This window comes from Nomascus leucogenys, chromosome 17 (assembly GCF_006542625.1).
Source record: "Nomascus leucogenys isolate Asia chromosome 17, Asia_NLE_v1, whole genome shotgun sequence".
NCBI lineage: Eukaryota > Metazoa > Chordata > Mammalia > Primates > Hylobatidae > Nomascus > Nomascus leucogenys.
Genome location: NC_044397.1, coordinates 36,178,445 through 36,197,127, shown reverse-complemented (window position 1 = coordinate 36,197,127; position 18,683 = coordinate 36,178,445). Strand labels below are relative to the sequence as shown.

General features: G+C 54.0%; 1 protein-coding gene across 2 annotated transcripts in view; it reads right to left on the bottom strand.

Moving 5' to 3' along the window:
- Window positions 1-18,683, bottom strand: part of COL26A1 (collagen type XXVI alpha 1 chain) — a 196,498-nt gene that overhangs the window by 15,796 nt on the left and 162,019 nt on the right. For both annotated transcript variants that reach the window (XM_030796611.1, XM_030796612.1), the window contains exons 4-5: window positions 9,939-10,000; window positions 3,052-3,208 (exon numbers count right to left, since the gene is read on the bottom strand). In XM_030796611.1, coding sequence (XP_030652471.1) covers window positions 3,052-3,208; window positions 9,939-10,000 — 219 coding nt within the window. The remainder of the gene's footprint in view (window positions 1-3,051; window positions 3,209-9,938; window positions 10,001-18,683) is intronic.

Genomic DNA, 18,683 nt, shown 5'->3' with positions numbered 1-18,683 from the left:
GGCTGGGGGCTGCTGGCCTCGGAAGAGCCCCACCTGCTCTCTGGAATCCAGGTTGGCTGCAGGTGTCACCATGTGTAGAGTGTGTGCCCCACCTGGTGGCCATTCTTGAAACTGCATTTTTCCCTGGTTGGAAAGGTCTTGCCAGGCATGCCCTTTCGTGGGCCTGGGTCCCCGGTGGGATGGGAAGCCCCCTCCTCCTCCATCCCCCAAGAAAGATTTGAAGAATGTGGGCATGAGGTAACTCTCTGGGGGTGAGACCTTAGGGACAGCGTCTCGAGGGGTAGGCCGGGGGCCAGAGTGAGAGAGGTCCCCCTTCCCATAGCAGACCTGAGCTCGGCCCTCCTCCCGCAGCCTTCAGTCCCTTTCGAAGAATGCAGGATACCCTACTCTCCTTCCCCGGCCCTGGGACTGGCCACTGGAGGCCACTTGTGTTATGCATCTCTCCTCCCTGCTCTGCCCCTGCTCCCCAACCCAGCATCAGAAAAGACACTCAGAACAGAGGGGAGAGGGTGAGCGCTCCCTCCAAAGGGCTCTAAGGGCAGAGAATCATGGAGGCAAAATGCCCCCGGCTTGCTGGCTTGCTGGGTGACCCCAGGGGTGTCACTTAACTTCTCTGAGCCTCAGGTGTCTCCCCTGTAACCTCAAGGCTTTCAAGCTTTGTGTGAAGATTAAAAGTGGTATCTGTAGGCTGGGTGTGCTGGCTCACACCTGTAATCCCAGCATTTTGAAGGCCAAGGTGGGTGGATCACTTGAGGTCAGGAGTTTGAGGCCAGCCTGGCCGACATGGTGAAACCCCGTCTCTACTAAAAATACAAAAATTAGGCTGGGTGCACTGGCTCAACCTGTAATCCCAGCACTTTGGGAGGCCGAGGAGGGCAGATCATTTGGGGTCAGGAGTTCGAGACCAGCCCGGCCAACATGGCAAAACCCCGTCTCTATTAAAAATGCAAAAATTAGCCAGGCTTGGTGATGCGTGCCTATAATCCCAGTTATTAGGGAGGCTGAGGCAGGAGAATCACTTGAGCCCGGGAGGCAGAAGCTGCAGTGAGCCGAGATCGCAACACTGCGCTCCAGCCTGGGTGACAGAGTGAGACTCCATCTCCAAAAAAAAAATTATATCTGCATTTGAAATATTTTCATATTTGATATGAAAATATTTAATAACTGGCACAGTGCAGATCCTGACCACTCATGGTAGACCCCAGCCTTCAAACCCTGGATTCAGCCTTATGGATAGATGTTGTTTGCTAAATGTCCTCCAGGGTAAAGCCCCAACTCAGTGTCTGGCACCAAGCAGGGCTTCATCGATTGCAACTATGATTATTACAATTGTGATTAAAGCAGAGGTAACTACAGCCCCAGGTGGCAGAGCCCAGACCAGTGGGTATAGAATCCGCAGAGGGAAAATTCTTCCCCTTAACTTTAAAAAGTGGCCAGGGCCAGGCATGGTGGCTCACACCTGTAAATCCCAGCACCTTGGGAAGCCGAGGCAGGAGGATTGCTTAAGGCCAGGAGTTTGAGACCAGCCTGGCAACACAGTGAGACCTCGTCTCTACTAAAAATTAAAAAAAAAAAAAAAAAAGCCAAGTGTGGTGGTGTGCACTTATAGTCCCAACTACTTGGGAGGCTGAGGCAGGAGGATCACCTGAGCCTCAGAGATGGAGGCTGCAGTGAACTATGATCATACTACTGTGCTCCAGCCTCAGTGACAGAGCAACACATTGCTTCAAAATAAAATAATATAATAAAATAAAATTGTAAAAGTGTGGCAGGAAGGCAGGGCGGCAGATGTCCTCTAATTCCAGCCAGAGAGTTCAGAGAGCAAACCCCAGAAAGAGGTGGGAGGCAGTAAGTTCCTGCTCCCTGGCCAGGCAGAATGCTGCAAAATTGAACCCAGCAAGCCTGGGCTGGGGGCCGTAAGTGCAGAAGCCAAGGAGCAGGGCAGATACTGAAGACAGTAGCTGAGCTGTAAGACAATAGGGAATGGTGGGGACTGCGGCAAACTGCACAGCCTGGACTGGACCTACAGTGGCAACCCAGTAGCTGGTTGTTTCCATGAGGCATTGCCAGCCCTGATGGCCAATTCTCTCATTTTTATTTTTATAATTTTTTGTAGAGACAGGGTCTCACTATGTTGCCCAGGCTAGTCTTGAGCTCCTGGATTCATGCAATCCTCACACCTCAGCCTTCCTAAGTGCTGCGATTATAGGTGTGAGCCACTGCACCTGGCCAAGATCATCTATTTTTTTGAGACAGGGTTTCACCCCTGTCTTCCAGGCTGGAGTGCAGTGGCATGATCTTGGCTCACTACAACCTCCACCTCCCCAGCTCAAGCAATTCTCATGCCTCAGCCTCAGGAGTAGCTGGGATTAATCATGCTGGGCTAATTTTTGTATTTTCAGTAGAAACAGGGGTTTCATCATGTTGTCCAGGTTGGTCTTGAACTCCTGACCTCAAGTGATCCACCTGCCTTGACCTTCCAAAGTGCTAGGATTACAAGCATGAGTGAGCCACTACGCCCGGCCAGATGGTCTACTTTTTTTTTTTTTTTTTTTTTTTTAGACAGAGTTTTGCTCTTGTCCCCCAGGCTGGAGTGCAGTGGCGTGATCTTGGCTCACTGCAACCTCCACCTTCCAGGTTCAAGTGATTCTCCTGCCTCGGCCTCCTGAGTAGCTGGGATTACAGGCACCCGCCTCCACGCCTGGCTAATTTTTGTATTTTCAGTAGAGACAGGGTTTCACCATGTTGGCCAGGCTGGTCTCGATCTCCTGACCTCAAATGATCCACCCTTCTCGGCCTCCCAAAGTGTTGGGATTACAGGCATGAGCCACTGCGCCCGGCCAGATCGTCTACTTCTTAAGAGAAACTAGAAATCCTGGCTTTTAGGTGAAATCCCCCCAGTTTTCAACTGTTAGCTTAATTTTTCAAAATGCCACGTGGCATGTCAGAACTAGAGTGTTTAGTGTGTGGCCTCTCTAGGGAGGCCCTGGGAGGCTGTGCCCGAGGCCCCTTCGGCTGCCCCAGCCTGTGCTCTCTGCAGCCCTCACTCACCGGCTGGGCCCGTGGGCCTTCTCTGTCGTGGCCCAGGGTGAGCGAGAGGGATGGCGTCGGGGAGGAAGTCCTCATTCCAGGTCGGCGGAGTGCTCTCGGGGGCCGGCAGGTCGTTGTCCGGGCTGGAGGGCTGTTCTGCTGCTTCTAGCAGGAGGACCTGGGCCAAAGGAGATAGAGAATCAGGTCCCAGTTGGGCCTGACACACGGGGACACGTGTGACACGCAGGGACATGCATGTGCACCCCATGAGACCTGCAGCTGTCCACGCTGTGTGTGCCCCGTCACGCTCCTTAGTGGGAGAACCTCACTCGTGGCCCAGGTTCCCTCCATCCCAGCCCTCTCCTCCTTCTCACATCTGGAAAGTCTTTCTGGACCCTCAGGTTCAAGCAGTGCCCTTCAGACACCGTCAAAGTCCCTGTGCTGGCTGGGAGTGGTGGCTCATGCCTGCAATCCCAGCACTTTGAGAGGCTGAGGCTGGAGGATCACTTGAGGCCAGGAGTTTGAGGCCAGCCTGGGCAACACAGTGAGACCCCCATCTCTACAAAAAATAAAGAAAATTAGCCGGGCGTGGTGGCACATGCCTGCAGTCCCAGTTACTCACGAAGCTGAGCCCAGGAGTTCAAGGCTACAGTGAGTTATGATTGTGCCACTGCGCTCTAGCCTGGGCGACAGATCGAGACCACATCTACAAAAAAAGAGAGAGAGAGAGAAAAAAAAGCACACACACACACACACACACACACACACGCACACACAGAAAAGGAGGGGAAGAAAGGGAGGGAGGAGAGTGGAAGGGTGGGTATAAATAGGCCCCTTGTGGCACATGACCTTTAGAAGGCTTTCCGGAAAAACAAAAGTGGCCACGATTGCTTGGGACCAGCCTGCAATGCGGCTCCATCTGTCCCTCCTTGAGGGAGGCAGGAGTCAAAGGTGGCTGAGACCCAGATCCTGGGACCAGGAGACTTTCTCCTTCCTTTAAACGACTTGAGAGCCAGGACTCGGAGGCCCCATGAGTCTCTGCTGCCCCCGAAGAGGCCGGCAGGGGGCGCTGTGTGCCAGAAATAGGCTCAGGGTGGGCGGAGATCCCTGCTGGGAACCTGGGTGGGTCCTGGGGCCGGAGGGCGTGAGGGACCTGCTGGGTTGAGCTGAGGGTCCATGGCGCACAGGCAGATGATCTCCCTGAGTAGCCCCCTCACCAATTCTGCAGTGACCCTGGGCCTGGGGGACAGTCCTGGGATCCCTGGGGACAAAGTGGCCTGCTCTGGGCTCCTCCCCAGCAGGTGCGTCTCCAGGGTGCACTTAGCGGCTGCTCAGGGCTCTGACCCTGTACCCAGGGTTCTAGCTGGGCTCCCTGGGCTCAGGCCCTGCTGTGGGCTGCAGAACGGGCTCCCCCTCCACCCCTCTATGGGACACAGCCCTCTGATGGCCTGGATGCCTGGCCCAGGGCCCCTTGACCCCCCAGGGCCAATTCTTTCAGCCCCTCCCCTTTCTGGTCCTTAGAAGGGTCCATGAAACTGGGAGGGTCACTGCGGAGACATCACAAATGAGGTGGAGACAGGGGCTCAGAGACTGCAAGTGACTTGCTTGAAATCACCCAGCAAATGGGCGGTGAGGCCGGGGCCCCAAGTGGTGGCTCATCCACCAAACCACAGTTTATCCTCCCAGCAGCTCTGCCTCAACCCTGGCTGAGCTTCGTGGAGGCACAGAGAGCGGGGGCGGCTGGCACAGATCACACAGCAGTGAAGGGTGGACCCCATTCTCCTGAATCTCCGGGAGGAGGGAAGGGTTCCGATTCCTGCCCCAACCACTAGCACCCCTGGAGAAGCTGATGGGCCACAGCCAAGGTTAGGGGCTCTGGAGAGGAGCAAGAAGACTGTGGCTGTCAGGTCACGTGATGGAAGGGACAGCCAGCGCAGGGGATTTGGAGGAGCGTCAGGCCCTGGTGCTCCTGGGGCTGGGGGCAGGAGGTGGGGTGAAGGTTGGAGTGTGTCTCCCCTTTCAGGCCTGGCTGCTGGGTATAGTAGAAATGCACCCAGTTGAACAAGGGCACAGGAGAGGGGCAGGCTTAGGAGTGAAGGTGATAAGTTGGGGGGGATTGGGTTGCAGTATCCCGCGGGGATCTCAGATGGCCATATTTAACAGGGGGTGGTCCCAAGGGCTGGTAAGTGGAGGTAGGGGACCATGAGAGGAGGTGGGGATGGTGGGGGGAGGCTAGGGTGGAGGAGGAGGGAGCAGGGTGGAGCCTGGAGAGATCTGGGGAAGGGTCCCGCCTTGGGCTCCTCCTATAGGCATCCCCTAGTGTTCCCCATTCTGGGCAAAGCTCTGGCTTCCCCCAGAGTGACCTGCCAGCCAGTACAAAAGGCCTAGCTCTCTCCTTCATGGGGCACCTCCCACTGGGACACCCCTGCCCACAGAGACTGCCGACCTGGGCAGAGGGGCCCTGGTTGGAATCTGCCCTGGCCAACGTCTCAGCCCTCCTGGCCTGGCTGTGTCTGACCTGGAGAAACTGATCCCATTTCTGTCCAGGCATGAGCTCACCTGAGTGGGCAGCCGTGGGCGTGGGGCCAAGAAAACCAGGCCACGGCTTTTGGGGGCAGTGGCCCTGATGATGTCATTGTGGCCTGGCAGACTGGCCGGGACACTGCCCTCTGCACCAGAGACTGCTGGGACTCTGAGGCTTCTGTGACTCTCGTGTACTGTTTGTGGTCCATGAGGTCAGTGAGTAAAGCCCAGGGCAGGAGAGGGGAGGGCAGGCAGGAATCTTCCCTGGTACCCTGCTGGCCTTCTGCCTGCCAGCCTGTTCCAGGAACAGAGGGTGGCAGAAATCCTGGACCAGCTTCTAGGTCTGCACCAGTGGGAGAGCAGATGGAGCGGACTCTGTGGGTTGGCTGGCCCCCAGTGCCCCTTCTTCCCTTGCTCCAGAACTCCCTCTTGTGACTCTGTGCATGTGGCCCAAGAAAGGAATCAGGACCAGCTTGAGCCAGGCAGAGCCATCCCTTTCTGTTTGGCCAGGTACTCAGTTTCCCAGCTCCCTTGCAACCAGGAGGTGGTCACATTGCCCCAGCACAGGCTCATGAAACATAAGGAGTCTGTTTGGGTGCTTCACCTCACCCTTCACTTCCTGCCTTTACATATAAGGTGAGGATGTGATGCCTGGAGCTGCAGCAGCCACTTTGTTATCATAAGGCATCAACCAGCTCACTAAGAAGTCAGCGAAGAGCCTGGCTTCCTTGGATGCCAAACCAATCCTGAGACCACCCCTGATCCTGGACTTCTTGTGGAATAAACAATAAATGTCCTTATGGAATAAGCTACCATTGGCCAGGTTTCTCTCATTTGCCTCCTTTCCGACATACCAAAGCAGACTTCCTGTCTAAGGGAGCAGAAGCCCCAGTGTCCAGGCTCTGGGTTGCTGCTGTTTTATGCAAGCCATCTGATTTCTGCTTCCCTGTCGGATTTGCCTGCCTGGCTCCTGTTCTGGCTCTGCCTTCACCCTGCTAGGATCCCAGCCTCTGCCCTGGCTGACCCCTAGCCTCTGATCTGAGCTGAAAACCCAGCTCCGTGTCGTGGCTCCTGCAGACTCGCCTGACCTCGGCATGGCCTCTGGTGCTGTTGGGCTGTCTTGGCCACTAGCCCAGCTGGTGTTCCCTTCCCCTCTCCAGGCCGCCGCCTTTCAGGGCCCTCTGATCTGGGCCATCAAGGCTCCCCGTGGGGCCGGGCACAGTGGCTCACGCCTGTAATCTCAACACTGGGAGTCCGAGGCGGGCAGATCACTTGAGGTCAAGAGTTTGAGACCAGCCTGGCCAACATAGTGAAACCTCATCTCTACTAAAAATACAAAAATTAGCCGGATGTGGTGGGGCACACCTGTAATCCCAACTACTCAGAAGCCTGAGGCGGGAGAATCACTTGAACCTGGCCTGGGAGGCAGAGGTTGCAGTGAGCTGAGATCACGCCACCACACTGAGATAACACGAAACCTTGTCTAAAAAAACCTCCTAGAGGCCCTCTCAACATACGTGGGCATGGAGTGGGCAGGTGGGCGTCCAGAAGGTGCTCCAGACAAGACGCGGGAGCTAAGATAGGAGTCTCCCAGCCCCTACTTAGAAATGCAGACAGCTGTCAAAAGGAGGGGGGCTGCCGAGCTACCCCGTCTCTGCACACCCCAGGCCCAAGCTACCAACCCTAGCTCCCCACTCGAGAGCTGCCTGAGCTTCCCCACTCTGGACCAGCCTCAAAATGAAGTGACTCCAATTTCCATTTTCCAAGCCATCCCACTGAGATCCAGAGGGAAGGGCTGGCCAAGATGGAGTGAAGGAAGGGTGGAAATCCCGGCCTGGGCTCCTCCCACGCACTGCTGTCTCTCCCTCTAGCCCTCAAGGCACACAGAGAGGACACAGTCCTCTCACTCAGGGTCACAGGACAAAGCTCTGCTCCAGGCCTGCTGCTGGAGGCCATGGAGCTGGGGCCCTTGGTGGAGAGGGTGTCAGGGCCGGGAAGGCCACAGGGGGGAATTGCTCATGACAGGAGGATGTGGGCCAGGTGGGTGGGGGACAGCTGGCAATGCGGCCATCCTCCCCTAGAACTGCGACTTTTAACACCCACAATACTGGGCTGAGGCCAGGGCTGCTGCTCTGTGCCAAACCACACCGAGGCTTCCGGTACTAGGAAAATGTCCATCAGGCTGGGCATGGCTCGGGGACCCCGCCTTTTCTAAAATCTCAGGTGCCAGAAGCTCACCGGCTCAACATCTTCCCCTATACTCATTCTAGGCGTCCTGGCCCCGGCTCAGCCCATGTGGACACATTTGCTCCCTGGAGCCCTCCACTCCTGCCCCACAAGAGCTCAGACTCCAAGGAGAGCAGCTGGGTCTCTCCCATCCCAGGCCTGTGCCCAGGGGCCTGGGCTGCTGGGAGACCCTGCCTGCCCACGGAAGGGCTGGAGGACAAGGGAAGCCGCGAATGCATGCCATGGGCGCCCCTGTCATTGCTCTGCACAGATGTCTCCCGCACACCTGTGTCTGTATCTGTAAGGCGGGAACAGTGACGTGGCTGGCATAGGTGACAGCACTAATCCTTGACTCCTGGTCAGCATTAGACCATTTCCAAAGCCGGTTCCCACTGCCATCTCCCTGGAGGCTCTCAACAGCCCTGCAGGGCTGACGCTCTGGTCCATTCTACAGATGAGGAGGGGGGGCTCTGAGAGAGTCACCCAGCTGGCAGGTGGTGGTCCCACAAATGTCTGACCCCAAGCCTCACTCACCTGCAACCCCCAGGGCAGAAGTCAGGGTCAAGGGTAATGTGGAGTTGTCAAGGGCTGTGTGTGTTAATGTGTGCACATTTGTGTCGTGTGTGCGTGTGTGTGTATATGTATGTGTGCCCATGGACACGCATGCCTGTGTGTGTGTATGTATGCCTAAGTATCCGTGCATGTGACCATGGGTATTATGTATGTGTGTCCCTGTTTTTGTGTGTGTGCATGTGTCTGCATGCACATGTGCAAATGTGTGTGTCTGTATGTGTATATATGTATGTGTGTCTCCACATGCACACAGATGTGTGTGCACAGGTGCCTATGTGTGCATGTGTGTGCACATGTATCATGTGGGTATGCATGCATGTGTGTGTGTGCTCTTCTGGGTGGAGGCACAGCTGACCCTGGCCCTGCTCTCTCCTAGGGGCTCTTGCTGCCTGGGGCTCCAGCCCCACAGTCTCAGGTCCCTGGTCCTCACCCAGCCTCCCTGCCACGTGGCCCTGCTCACACACTCTCTCTGGACAATGCCATGTGCTCTGGTCGCCACAGTTCTGCCCCGGAGAGAGCTCTGCCTCGGGCTCAGGTGATTCCAGCCTCTTGGTGCTGGCTCTCCCCGGGGGGGGGGGCAGGCAGTGCAGCCACCCCTGCTGTCCCAAGAGGCTTTGTAGATATTTGGAGGCTGCCTCATCCTTCCAGACCTGTCCTCCCCCAGGTCGAGCCCCTCTGGCTAAACACCAGAGCCTGCTTACCAAGCCCTCTGGGTGAGAACGGGGCTTGTCCCCATCGGGGCAGACACTATTGGCGCCCCACGTGCACCCTTCAGCCCCACCTGACTTTGGCTTTTGCCTGTGGCCACCTGCAACTCTGCCAAGGGCTTTCTCCAGCCACAGGAGCTTGAATGAGCCTGCTGAGACAGAAGTGCCCTCAGGGAAGTGTTATCCAGTGAGGGCAGGAGAGATGCCTGGCTTCATCGCCCTAAGGTGAGCTGGCACTGAAATGTGCTCAAAACCACCGTCTCCCAGAGGGAGCGTGGGATGGAGCCCCAGGTGCTCCCATAGGTCACCTGCCCATGAACACACCCGTACTGGGCATACCCTTCTCTGCCTCTCTCCCTGCCCAGTGCTGCCTGGGGTCACTGCCAGATAAATTACTTGTCCTTTACGGATTCCTTCTGCCTCTGGGCTGACTCCACTTAGGAAGTCCTGTTCCTATAGACTGGGCCGAAAGCTGGTCACTTCCCAGCAGTTCCTCCTCCACGGAGTCTTTTCCCATCGGTTCCTCTATGCCCAGCCCCGTTCTGGAGGTGGGAACAGTGGCCCTGGAGGGACAGAGACTCCCTCCTCTTTCCACTGTCTTCTGGGTGTCCAGCCTCCCAGCCCCCGGGTCCTGGGAGCTCAGCACCATTCTGACCTGCCCACATCCAGCCTGCTGCCCGGGACCTCCCAGCCCAAGAAGGCCACCCAGAGCCACCAAGGCCTGAACAGTACCCAGTACCTGGGACCGGCTGTCCAAGCCTGCTTGGAAACCTGGGGCTGGGAATTCCACAGCCACACCCAGTGGTTGCCTGATGCCTCCCTCCACCACCCCAGGTCCCCAGGCAGCTCCCCAGGCCCAGACTCCCCAGCCCAACTGACCTTGGCCTCTAGTGTGTTCAGTCGCTCACTCATGTCACTGAGCCGGGTGCAGTTCATGCATTCTGAAAGAGAAGGGGAATTTATATGAGAGCAGAGTGTAGACCCTAGGAAGAGAGCACCCCAGTCACCAGGATAGCCTCTGGGCAGGCAGGCAAGCAGAGAAATCTCCAGTCATTTTGCCTGGAAAACTCCTGTTCATCCTTCAAAGCCTTACCCTCAGAGCCCCCTCCTCCATGCAGCCTGCTGGACCACTGAGCCTCCTTTCTGAGCACGTGCAGTACACTGTACTGTCTGTTTATTCAGACAAGGTGATGCCATGAGCTGGTGAGCACCATGAAGGCAGGGGTCTTTTTTCTATTTTGTTCACCTACGAATCTCAGTGCCTGGCACAAAGCAGAGACTCAAAAAATATCTGACAATTGATGAACAGATAGTGAGGTGGGCCCCTGACTTAGAGAACCAGAGTCTGGGGAAGGAGTTGGGCTAATAGACACAGGGTGGGAAGGGGATGCCAAAGCCAGTCCAATCAGGGGGACAATCAAGGAGGACGTCCTGGAGGCAGTGGCATCAAAGATGAGACCTGAGGAATGCACAATAGCTGGCCAGGTTCAGCAGAGAGAAGAGCAAATGCATTCTAAAAGAAAAAGAAATGCATTCTGAAAGAGTACATTTTCTGAGGCTGAGAGGGGAGTGAGAACAGGGCAGGTTGGCCAGCTCAGAACACACTTGAGGGCTGCCAAGGCTGGAAAGGTCAAGGAGCTCTAACACCAGGGGACTGGGAAGCGCTGTGGCAGTGTCTGTAGGTCACTGGAGGGTCTTAGGCGGGTGAAATTCAAGGTCAGATTTGCATTTGTAGATGCTCACTCTGGCAGCAGAGTGTGCACTGGGTGGAAGTGGGAGGGACTGGAGCCCGGAAGGCCAATTAGGAGCCTAGTGATGCTGACCCCGCCCAAGCACACATCTCTCTGGGCTGTAATTATCTTTTTATGTATGTGTCCCCTGAGGCCCGAGACCTGGAGCTCTTTAATGATGAAATAGATGGTTCAAAGCTGTTCTAAAGAGCTTTTATTGCTCTAGAAGTCAGGGGATGCCTAAAGTCTCTCTTTCCTCAGCTCATTTCAAAGCCTGACCCTGCACGGTCCCCATTGCTGTTAAACAGATGCCTAAGAAGTATTTGGGTAACTGAATAGCTCCCACTCGGCGCGCTGGGGCTGACCATGGTCCTGCTTGGGAATGGTGAGAGCTGCAGCCCACGCGCACAGTCCACGGCCCCCCAACACTGTCAGCCTCCCCCTTGTTCTTGGAGATATCCCCATGTTTGTCACCGAATGCAAATCACCTTGAAATGTTTTCTGTCCTTAAAAAAAAAAAGGCGATTCCTCTGCAATAGATGTTTGGGGAGAAACCACGGGGGGTGGGGGGGAGTCTCAGGACCCTGGGAATAGGTGGTTGAGGCTGTACCCTCAGGGTGCTCAGTCTCGGGTCAAGAGGGGGCAACACCCTACTCTCTGCTCCTCAGCGACATGTGGCCTAGCAGAGGGCCCCTCTCCCTCCTTCCCTCCCTTCTACCCCTGGCTGGCCCAAGTCAGTGATTTATAAGCATTTGTTAAGGAATAGAACTCTTTCTTCTCCATAAAACCTTGTCAGTACCTCTGATGCATAAAACAGACTGAAGATTGAGGTATAAACACTGAACATTCAAACAGCTAGAAGAATATATACAGTTTTCTGACTCTGGGACCAGGCAGGACTTCACCAAAGACACATGATACAGGGATGTGGTTTTCTGGCTAAACATGGTGGGTTGAACACAGGTTCCCTTCTGTTTCCTCTCAGGAAAGGGCTGATAAAGAAAAAAGTAGGCCGGGCGCGGTGGCTCATGCCTGTAATCCCAGCACTTTGGGAGGCCGAGGCGGGCGGATCATGAGGTCAGGAGATTGAGACCATCCTGGCTAACAAGGTGAAACCCCGTCTCTACTAAAAATACAAACAACGATTAGCTGGGCGTGGTGGCGGGTGCCTGTATTTCCAGCTACTCGGGAGACTGAGGCAGGAGACTGGCGTGAACCCGGGAGGCAGAGCTTGCAGTGAGCCGAGATCACGCCACTGCACTCCAGCCTGGGCGACAGAGCGAGACTTTGTCTCAAAAAAAAAAAAAAAAAAAGAAATAAAAAAGGTATAAAATCCACAAAGCAAAGGGAAAGGCGGAGGGACCTCTTGGCAGATGAACAATGCAAATACTATTTTGCAAGGTGCGCGCAGCCAGGTGCGCCAGCCAGCCTTGCAAACCCAAGGCGGGGATGGAAACTGGGAGCCACTGCCTCTCCTGGGGCTCAAGATGCCCCAGATGGGGCAGGGGAGGGAGTCCTCCCTGGAAACTGGGGCCCACCAAAGAGGAAAGACCCACCGACACTGACATTTGGGGACGTCCTTGATGAAATGGCGGAGTCCCTGAAAGACCAGCCTCCAGGAAGTCCCCAGTCAACAAGGCCCTGGCGTCCAGGGGGCTTTCAGTGCCTGCTTTTTTTTTTTTTTAAAGACAGAGTCTCACTCTGTCACCCAGGCTGGAGTATAGTGAGGCAATCTTGCTCACGGCAACCTCTAGCTCCCAGGTTCAAGTGATTCTCTTGCCTCAGCCTCCCGGGTAGCTGGGATTACAGGCACGCACCACCATGCCCGGCTAGTTTTGTATTTTTAGTAGAGATGGGGTTTTACCATGTTGGCCAGGCTGGTCTTGAACTTCTGACCTCGAGTGATCCACCCGCCTCGGCCTCCCAAAGTGCTGGGATTACAAGTGACAGCTACCGCTCCCAGCCTAGTGCCTTCCTCTTAAACTTAGACAACCAATGATTCCTGCACTGCTAAAAGAAGTCCTTAATGGGAAAGGCAGAGATCAAAATAAACAGGGTTCCATTTGTTCACCTATCCACCCAGCTACCCATCCTACACCTCACACTAACCCCCCGCCCTAAACACCCCCATCTACCCACCTATACATTCACCCTGCTCCCCATCTGTCCACCTCCTCTCCTCTACCTCTAATCATCCCTCATCCACCCGAAGGCTCTGTGGATGTTCCTGCGACTGGATGACACTGTGCCAACACTCTAATATTGGTGGAGAGAGGGTCAGGGCTGCACAGACCCGAATACCTGCCTTCAGGGGTTGTCTACTTGAAAGCAGAGATGCATGACCCCTCTCTAGTAGCTGTGTTCTGTGGGTTGACCAGGATCACTTGGAAAAAGCAAGATGGAACCTAAGTGTCCACCAATGGTGGATTGGATAAAGAAAATGAGGTGCATATACACCATAGAATATTACACAGCCATGAAAAAGAATAAAATCATGTCCTTTGCAGCAACATGGATACAGCTGGAGGTTGTCATTCTGAGTGAACAAACTCAGAAGCAGAAGATCAAATATTGCATGTTCTCACTTATAAGTAGGAGCTGAACAAGGGGTATACATGGACATAAAGATGGGGTATGAGGATTGAAAAATTACCTATCTGGTACAGTGTTCAACATTTGGGTGATGAGGCTGGGCACAGTGGCTCACGCCTGTAATCTCAGAACTTTGGGAGGCCAAGGTGAGAGAATCACCTAAGGTCAGGAGTTCGAGACCAGCTTGGCCAGCATGGTGAAACCCCATCTCTACTAAAAATACAAATATTAGCCAGGTGTGGTGGCAGATGCCTATAATCCCAGCTACTCGGGAGGCTGAGGCATGAGGATCACTTGAACCCGGGAGCAGAGGCTGCAGTGAGCCAAGATCAAGCCATCGCACTCCAGCCTGGCCAAGAGAGCAAAACTCCATGTCAAAAATAAAAAACAAAAAATATTTGGGTGATGGGTGCACTACAAGCCCAATCCCTACTATTATGCATGTAACAAACAAGCACATATAACCCCCTGAATCTAACATAAAATAATTTTCTTTTGAGACAGAGTCCTGCTCTGTTGCCTGGGCTGAAGTGCAGTGGTGCAATCTTGGCTCACTGCAAACTTTGCCACCTGGGTTCAAGCGATTCTCCTGCCCCAGCCTCCCAAGTAACTGGGACTACAGTCGTGTGCCACTGTGCCTGGTTAATTTTTGTATTTTTAGTAGAGATAGGGTTTCGCCATGTTGGCCAGGCTGGTCTCGAACTCCTGACCTCAAGTGATCCACCTGGCTTGGCCTCCCAAAGAGCTGAGACGACAGGCGTGAGCCACAGCACCTAGCCTTAAAATAAAATAACATATTTAAAAAAGAAAAGAAGGATGGGTGTGGTGGCTCATGCCTGGAATCCCTGTACTTTGGGAGGTTGAGGTGGGTGGATCGCTTGAGCCCGGGAGTTTGAGATCAGCCTGGTGAACATAATGAGACCCTGTCTGTACAAAAAAATACAAAAGTTAGCCAGGCATGGTGGTGAGTGCCTGTAGTCTCAGCTACTTGGGAGGCTGAGGCGGGAGAATCACTTGAGCCCAGGAGATCGAGACCAGCCTGGGCAACATGGTGAAACCCCTTCTCTACAAAAAATATAAAAATTAACAGGGTGTTGTGGCATATGCCTGTAGTCCCAGCTACTTAGGAGGCTGAGGCAGGAGGATCACCTTAGTCCAGAAGGTTGAGGCTGCAGTGAGCCATGTTGGCGCCACTGCACTACAGTTTGGGCAACAGAGCCAGACCCTGTCAGAGAGGGGAGGGGAAGGGAGAGGACGGGACGGGAGAGGAGCGGAGGAGAGGGAAGGGGAGGGGAGGGGAGGGAAAAGCAACTCTCCAGCTCGAGCCACACAGGAAGACACCACCCCACCCTTGGGGCCTGAGGGAAGAGGAGGAGCAGGTGGACATGGGGAAGTTACAAATGACAGCCCTGGCTTGTCCAGGAACTCTGGGCAAACTGCACAATCTGGAGGCTTTTAGGGGCCTTGAGCAGAGCGTTTCAAGGGCCTGAGGCAACAAATAGGATCCCGTGCAGCCGGGAAGGTCAGTGGATGGAGGGGGAGGCCCGGCTCTCGCAAAGACCTATTTCTGGAAATTGTGCTGGGCCTGGGCCCAGTTTGCTCTGGCACCGGGCACCCTGCTTGGCAGGTGAGGAGCAGCTTGGCCAACGGTGGACATGGGGGTTGTGGGGTAAGTGCAGCTCCCCAGCTGTGGTGAGGCCCTAGAGGCCCAGCCAGCTCGGACTCCTCACACCACCCCCATCGCCGGGCAGGCGCTCCAGAACCGGACGGGATTTTCATTCCCTTGGCATCTGTCATTGACAGGCAATTAAAGCATGTTTGTTTAACTTTCTCTGATTATTCACTGGAGGGCTGGAAACATGGAAATGGTGATGGGGGTGCTGACCCTGCCCCCTCCTGGCTCTGTGATCGGAGGAGGCCCTGCCTGAACTACTCTACGATGTGGTCGCTAACCTTCCAGGATTATGAAGTGTCCCATGTGCCTGGCCCCTCCGAGAACACACTGGCCCTGGAGCACCTGGGGCCACAGTGCCTTTCCCAGCGTCTAGGACCCATGCAGAAACCAGCAGGGGAAACCTTTGCCAATAGGTGTATGTTGGAAGTGTCGACGTACCAGGCAAACCAGTGTGTGTTTGTGGGTGCACAAGCACATGGGTGTGAAAGAGACAGGCTGGGCGTGGTGGCTCACGCCTGTAATCCCAGCACTTTGGGAAGCTGAGGCGGGTGGATCACGAGGTTAAGACATCAAGACCATCCTGGCCAACATGGTGAAACCCTGTCACTACTAAAAATACAAAAAAAAAAAAAAAAAAAAATCAGCTGGACGTGGTGGTGCGTGCCTGTAATCCAAGCTACTCGGGAGGCTGAGGCAGGAGAATCGCTTGAACCTGGGAGGCAGAGGTTTCAGTGAGCCGAGATCGTGCCACTGCACTTCAGTCTGGCAATAGAGCTAGACTCCATCTCAAAAAGAGAAAAAAAGAAAAAGAAAACAGAAAGAGACATAGAGAGAGAGCAGGCCAGGTGGGGTGGCTCATGCGTGTCATCCCAGCACTTAGGGAGGTCAAGGTGGGAGGATCGCTTGGGCCCAGGAGTTGGAGACCAGTCCGAGCAACATGACAGGACCCCATCTCTAGAAAAAGTTTAAAAATTAGCTAGATGTGGTGGCATGTGCCTGTAATCCTACCTACTCAGGAGGCTGAGGTGGGAGGGTTGCTTGAGCCTGGGAGGTGGAGGCTGCAGTGAGTTGTGATTGCTCTACTGCACTCCAGCCTGGGCTGGAGATGCAGTGTCCTTTTGAGACGCTGTCTCGAGAGAGAGAGAGAGAGAGTTGATTGTGTGGTGTGTTCATTGTAAAGAGAACTATAGAGACCTGGGTCTAAGTCAGCCAGGAACTCACCGTGTGGCTTGAGACGCCCTCTCTCTCTCCACACCTCAGTTTTCCCATCTATAAAAGGGGTTTACACTGGATCAGCTCCAGAGGCCTCAGGCTCCGGGACTCTTCACTCTTGCCACCGGTGACCTCCTCCTCGGCCTCTCACTTCCGGCTCTGCCTACCCACAGCAGGACAACAGTTGTCAAGTCCACCTGCCAGCTGCCTTTGGTCAGCACTGCTCCTGGTGATGGCTCTGCTCCCAGAGTTCAGGACCCACCTCCCAAATGAGGCTGGATTCCCAAGGCCTGAGCCCTGAGAGGGGATTTGCAGATAGGGCAGGAGTTGGTTATTGCAGGGAAATCAAAGACGCAGCTGGAGTCTACTTGGACCACAAGATCCCAGTGGGAGGCAAGGCACATGGATGGTCCTGTCCCCAGAGGCCCAGCTCCCTCTGTGGAGGTCTCAGAGGGGTCTGCAGGCAGAGGGCATGAGCAGGGCGGGTGTCACCAGCAGGCCACCCCAACAAGGGGTGGAGATCCTTAAAAATCCATCCAGAAGGCTGAGAGCAGTGGCTTATACCTATAATCCCAGCACTTTGGGCAGTTGAGATGGGCGGATCATCTGAGGTTGAGAGTTCAAGACCAGCCTGGCCAACATGGGGAGACCCCATCTCTACTAAAAATACAAAAATTAGCTGGATGTGGTGGCGGGCACCTATAATCCCAACTACTCGGGAGGCTGAAGCAGGAGAATCGCTTGAACCCAGGAGGCAGAGGTTGCAGTGAGCCAAGATCACGCCATTGCACTCCAGCCTGGGCAACAAGACTGAAACTCTGTCTCAAAAAAAAAAAAAGAAAAAGAAAAAGAAAAAGACAACGCAGTTCTGCTCCAGCTAAAAAGATACCATGGCCAATAGGAGGGCAGCATGGCCCACTGTGGCTGTCCCCAAGGAGAGTGGCTGGATCCCCATTATCAAAATCCCATTGAGAGGTGAGCCAGCAGGGTAGCACTGAGGTGTCAGTGTAAAGGCTGGACTGCCATGTAGGAGAGGGGTCAAAGGAAAAAAGTCTCTACGTTTGGTCACTTTCTAACTTAAGTAAGAATGAAGTGCCAGGCGCAGTGGCTCACACCTGTAATCCCAGCACTTGGGGGGCCAAGGCGGGCGGATCATGAGGTCAGGAGATCGAGACCATCCTGGCTAACATGGTGAAACCCCTTCTCTACTAAAAATACAAAAAATTATCTGGGCGTGGGCGGGCACCTGTAGTCCCAGCTACTCAGGAGGCTGAGGCAGGAGAATTGCTTGAACCTGGGAGGCGGAGCTTGCAGTGAGCTGAGATCATGCCACTGCACTCCAGCCTGGGTGACAGTGAGACTCCATCTCAAAAAAAAAAAAAAAAAAAAAAAAAAAAAAAAAAAAAAAAAAAAATGAAGTCAGAGGCTGGTCTCAGTGGCTCAGGCCTGTAATCCCAGCACTTTGGGAGGCTGAAGAGGGCAGATCACGACTTCAGGAGATCAAGACCATCCTGGCTAACACAGTGAAACCCCGTTTCTATTAAAAATACAAAAAACTAGCTGGGCGTGGTGGCACACGCCTGTAGTCCCAGCTACTCAGGAGGCTGAGGCAGGAGAATGGCTTGAACCCAGGAGGCAGAGGTTGTAGAGAGCCGAGATCAAGCCACTGCATTCCAGCCTGGGTGACAGAGTAAGACTCTGTCTCAAAAAAAAAAAAAAAAAAAAAAGAATGAAGTCGAACTGTGGATACTGAGTGGGAACTACCTCAGCACTCTTGCTCCACCTGGCTCTTAGAAAGCTGGCATCAAGGGCCATGCCACACACTCACAAATCATAAGATTTGTAAGATTCTTCTCTGGGGCACCCATTCTCAATGATATGAAAGCAAGTGCCTGGACCATGACTGGGCATGGACAAAGTCTGTCTATAACCCTGTGGGTTCTGTTGACTTGGCTGGCAGAGTCTGTCTTTCTCCCTCTCTTCCTCCACATCCAACCCTTATTCAAGGTTGCTGGGTCTTGCACCATGGCTGGACCACAGGCCAAAGCATTTTCCCCCCAGCCAGATCTAATGAAAAACTACTATTATAGAATTATTAAGTTAGTTTAGCAAGGTGGCTGGAATATATAAAGACAGTTTACAAAAATCAACCGTATTGCTACATACAAGCAAATAGAAAATGAAATTAAGCAACACCATGTACAAAAGCATCATAAAGTATGAAATTACATAGGACTAAATCTACTGAAAACTATAAAACATCACTGAGAGAAATCAAATAACTAAATAAATGGAAAGATATACTATGTTCATGGATTGGAAGACTCAATATTATAAAGATGTTAATTCTCCCCATCCCAGTAAAAATTGCAGCTGGTGTGTTACACTAGTACATCGAACATGTCAGTGTCTATA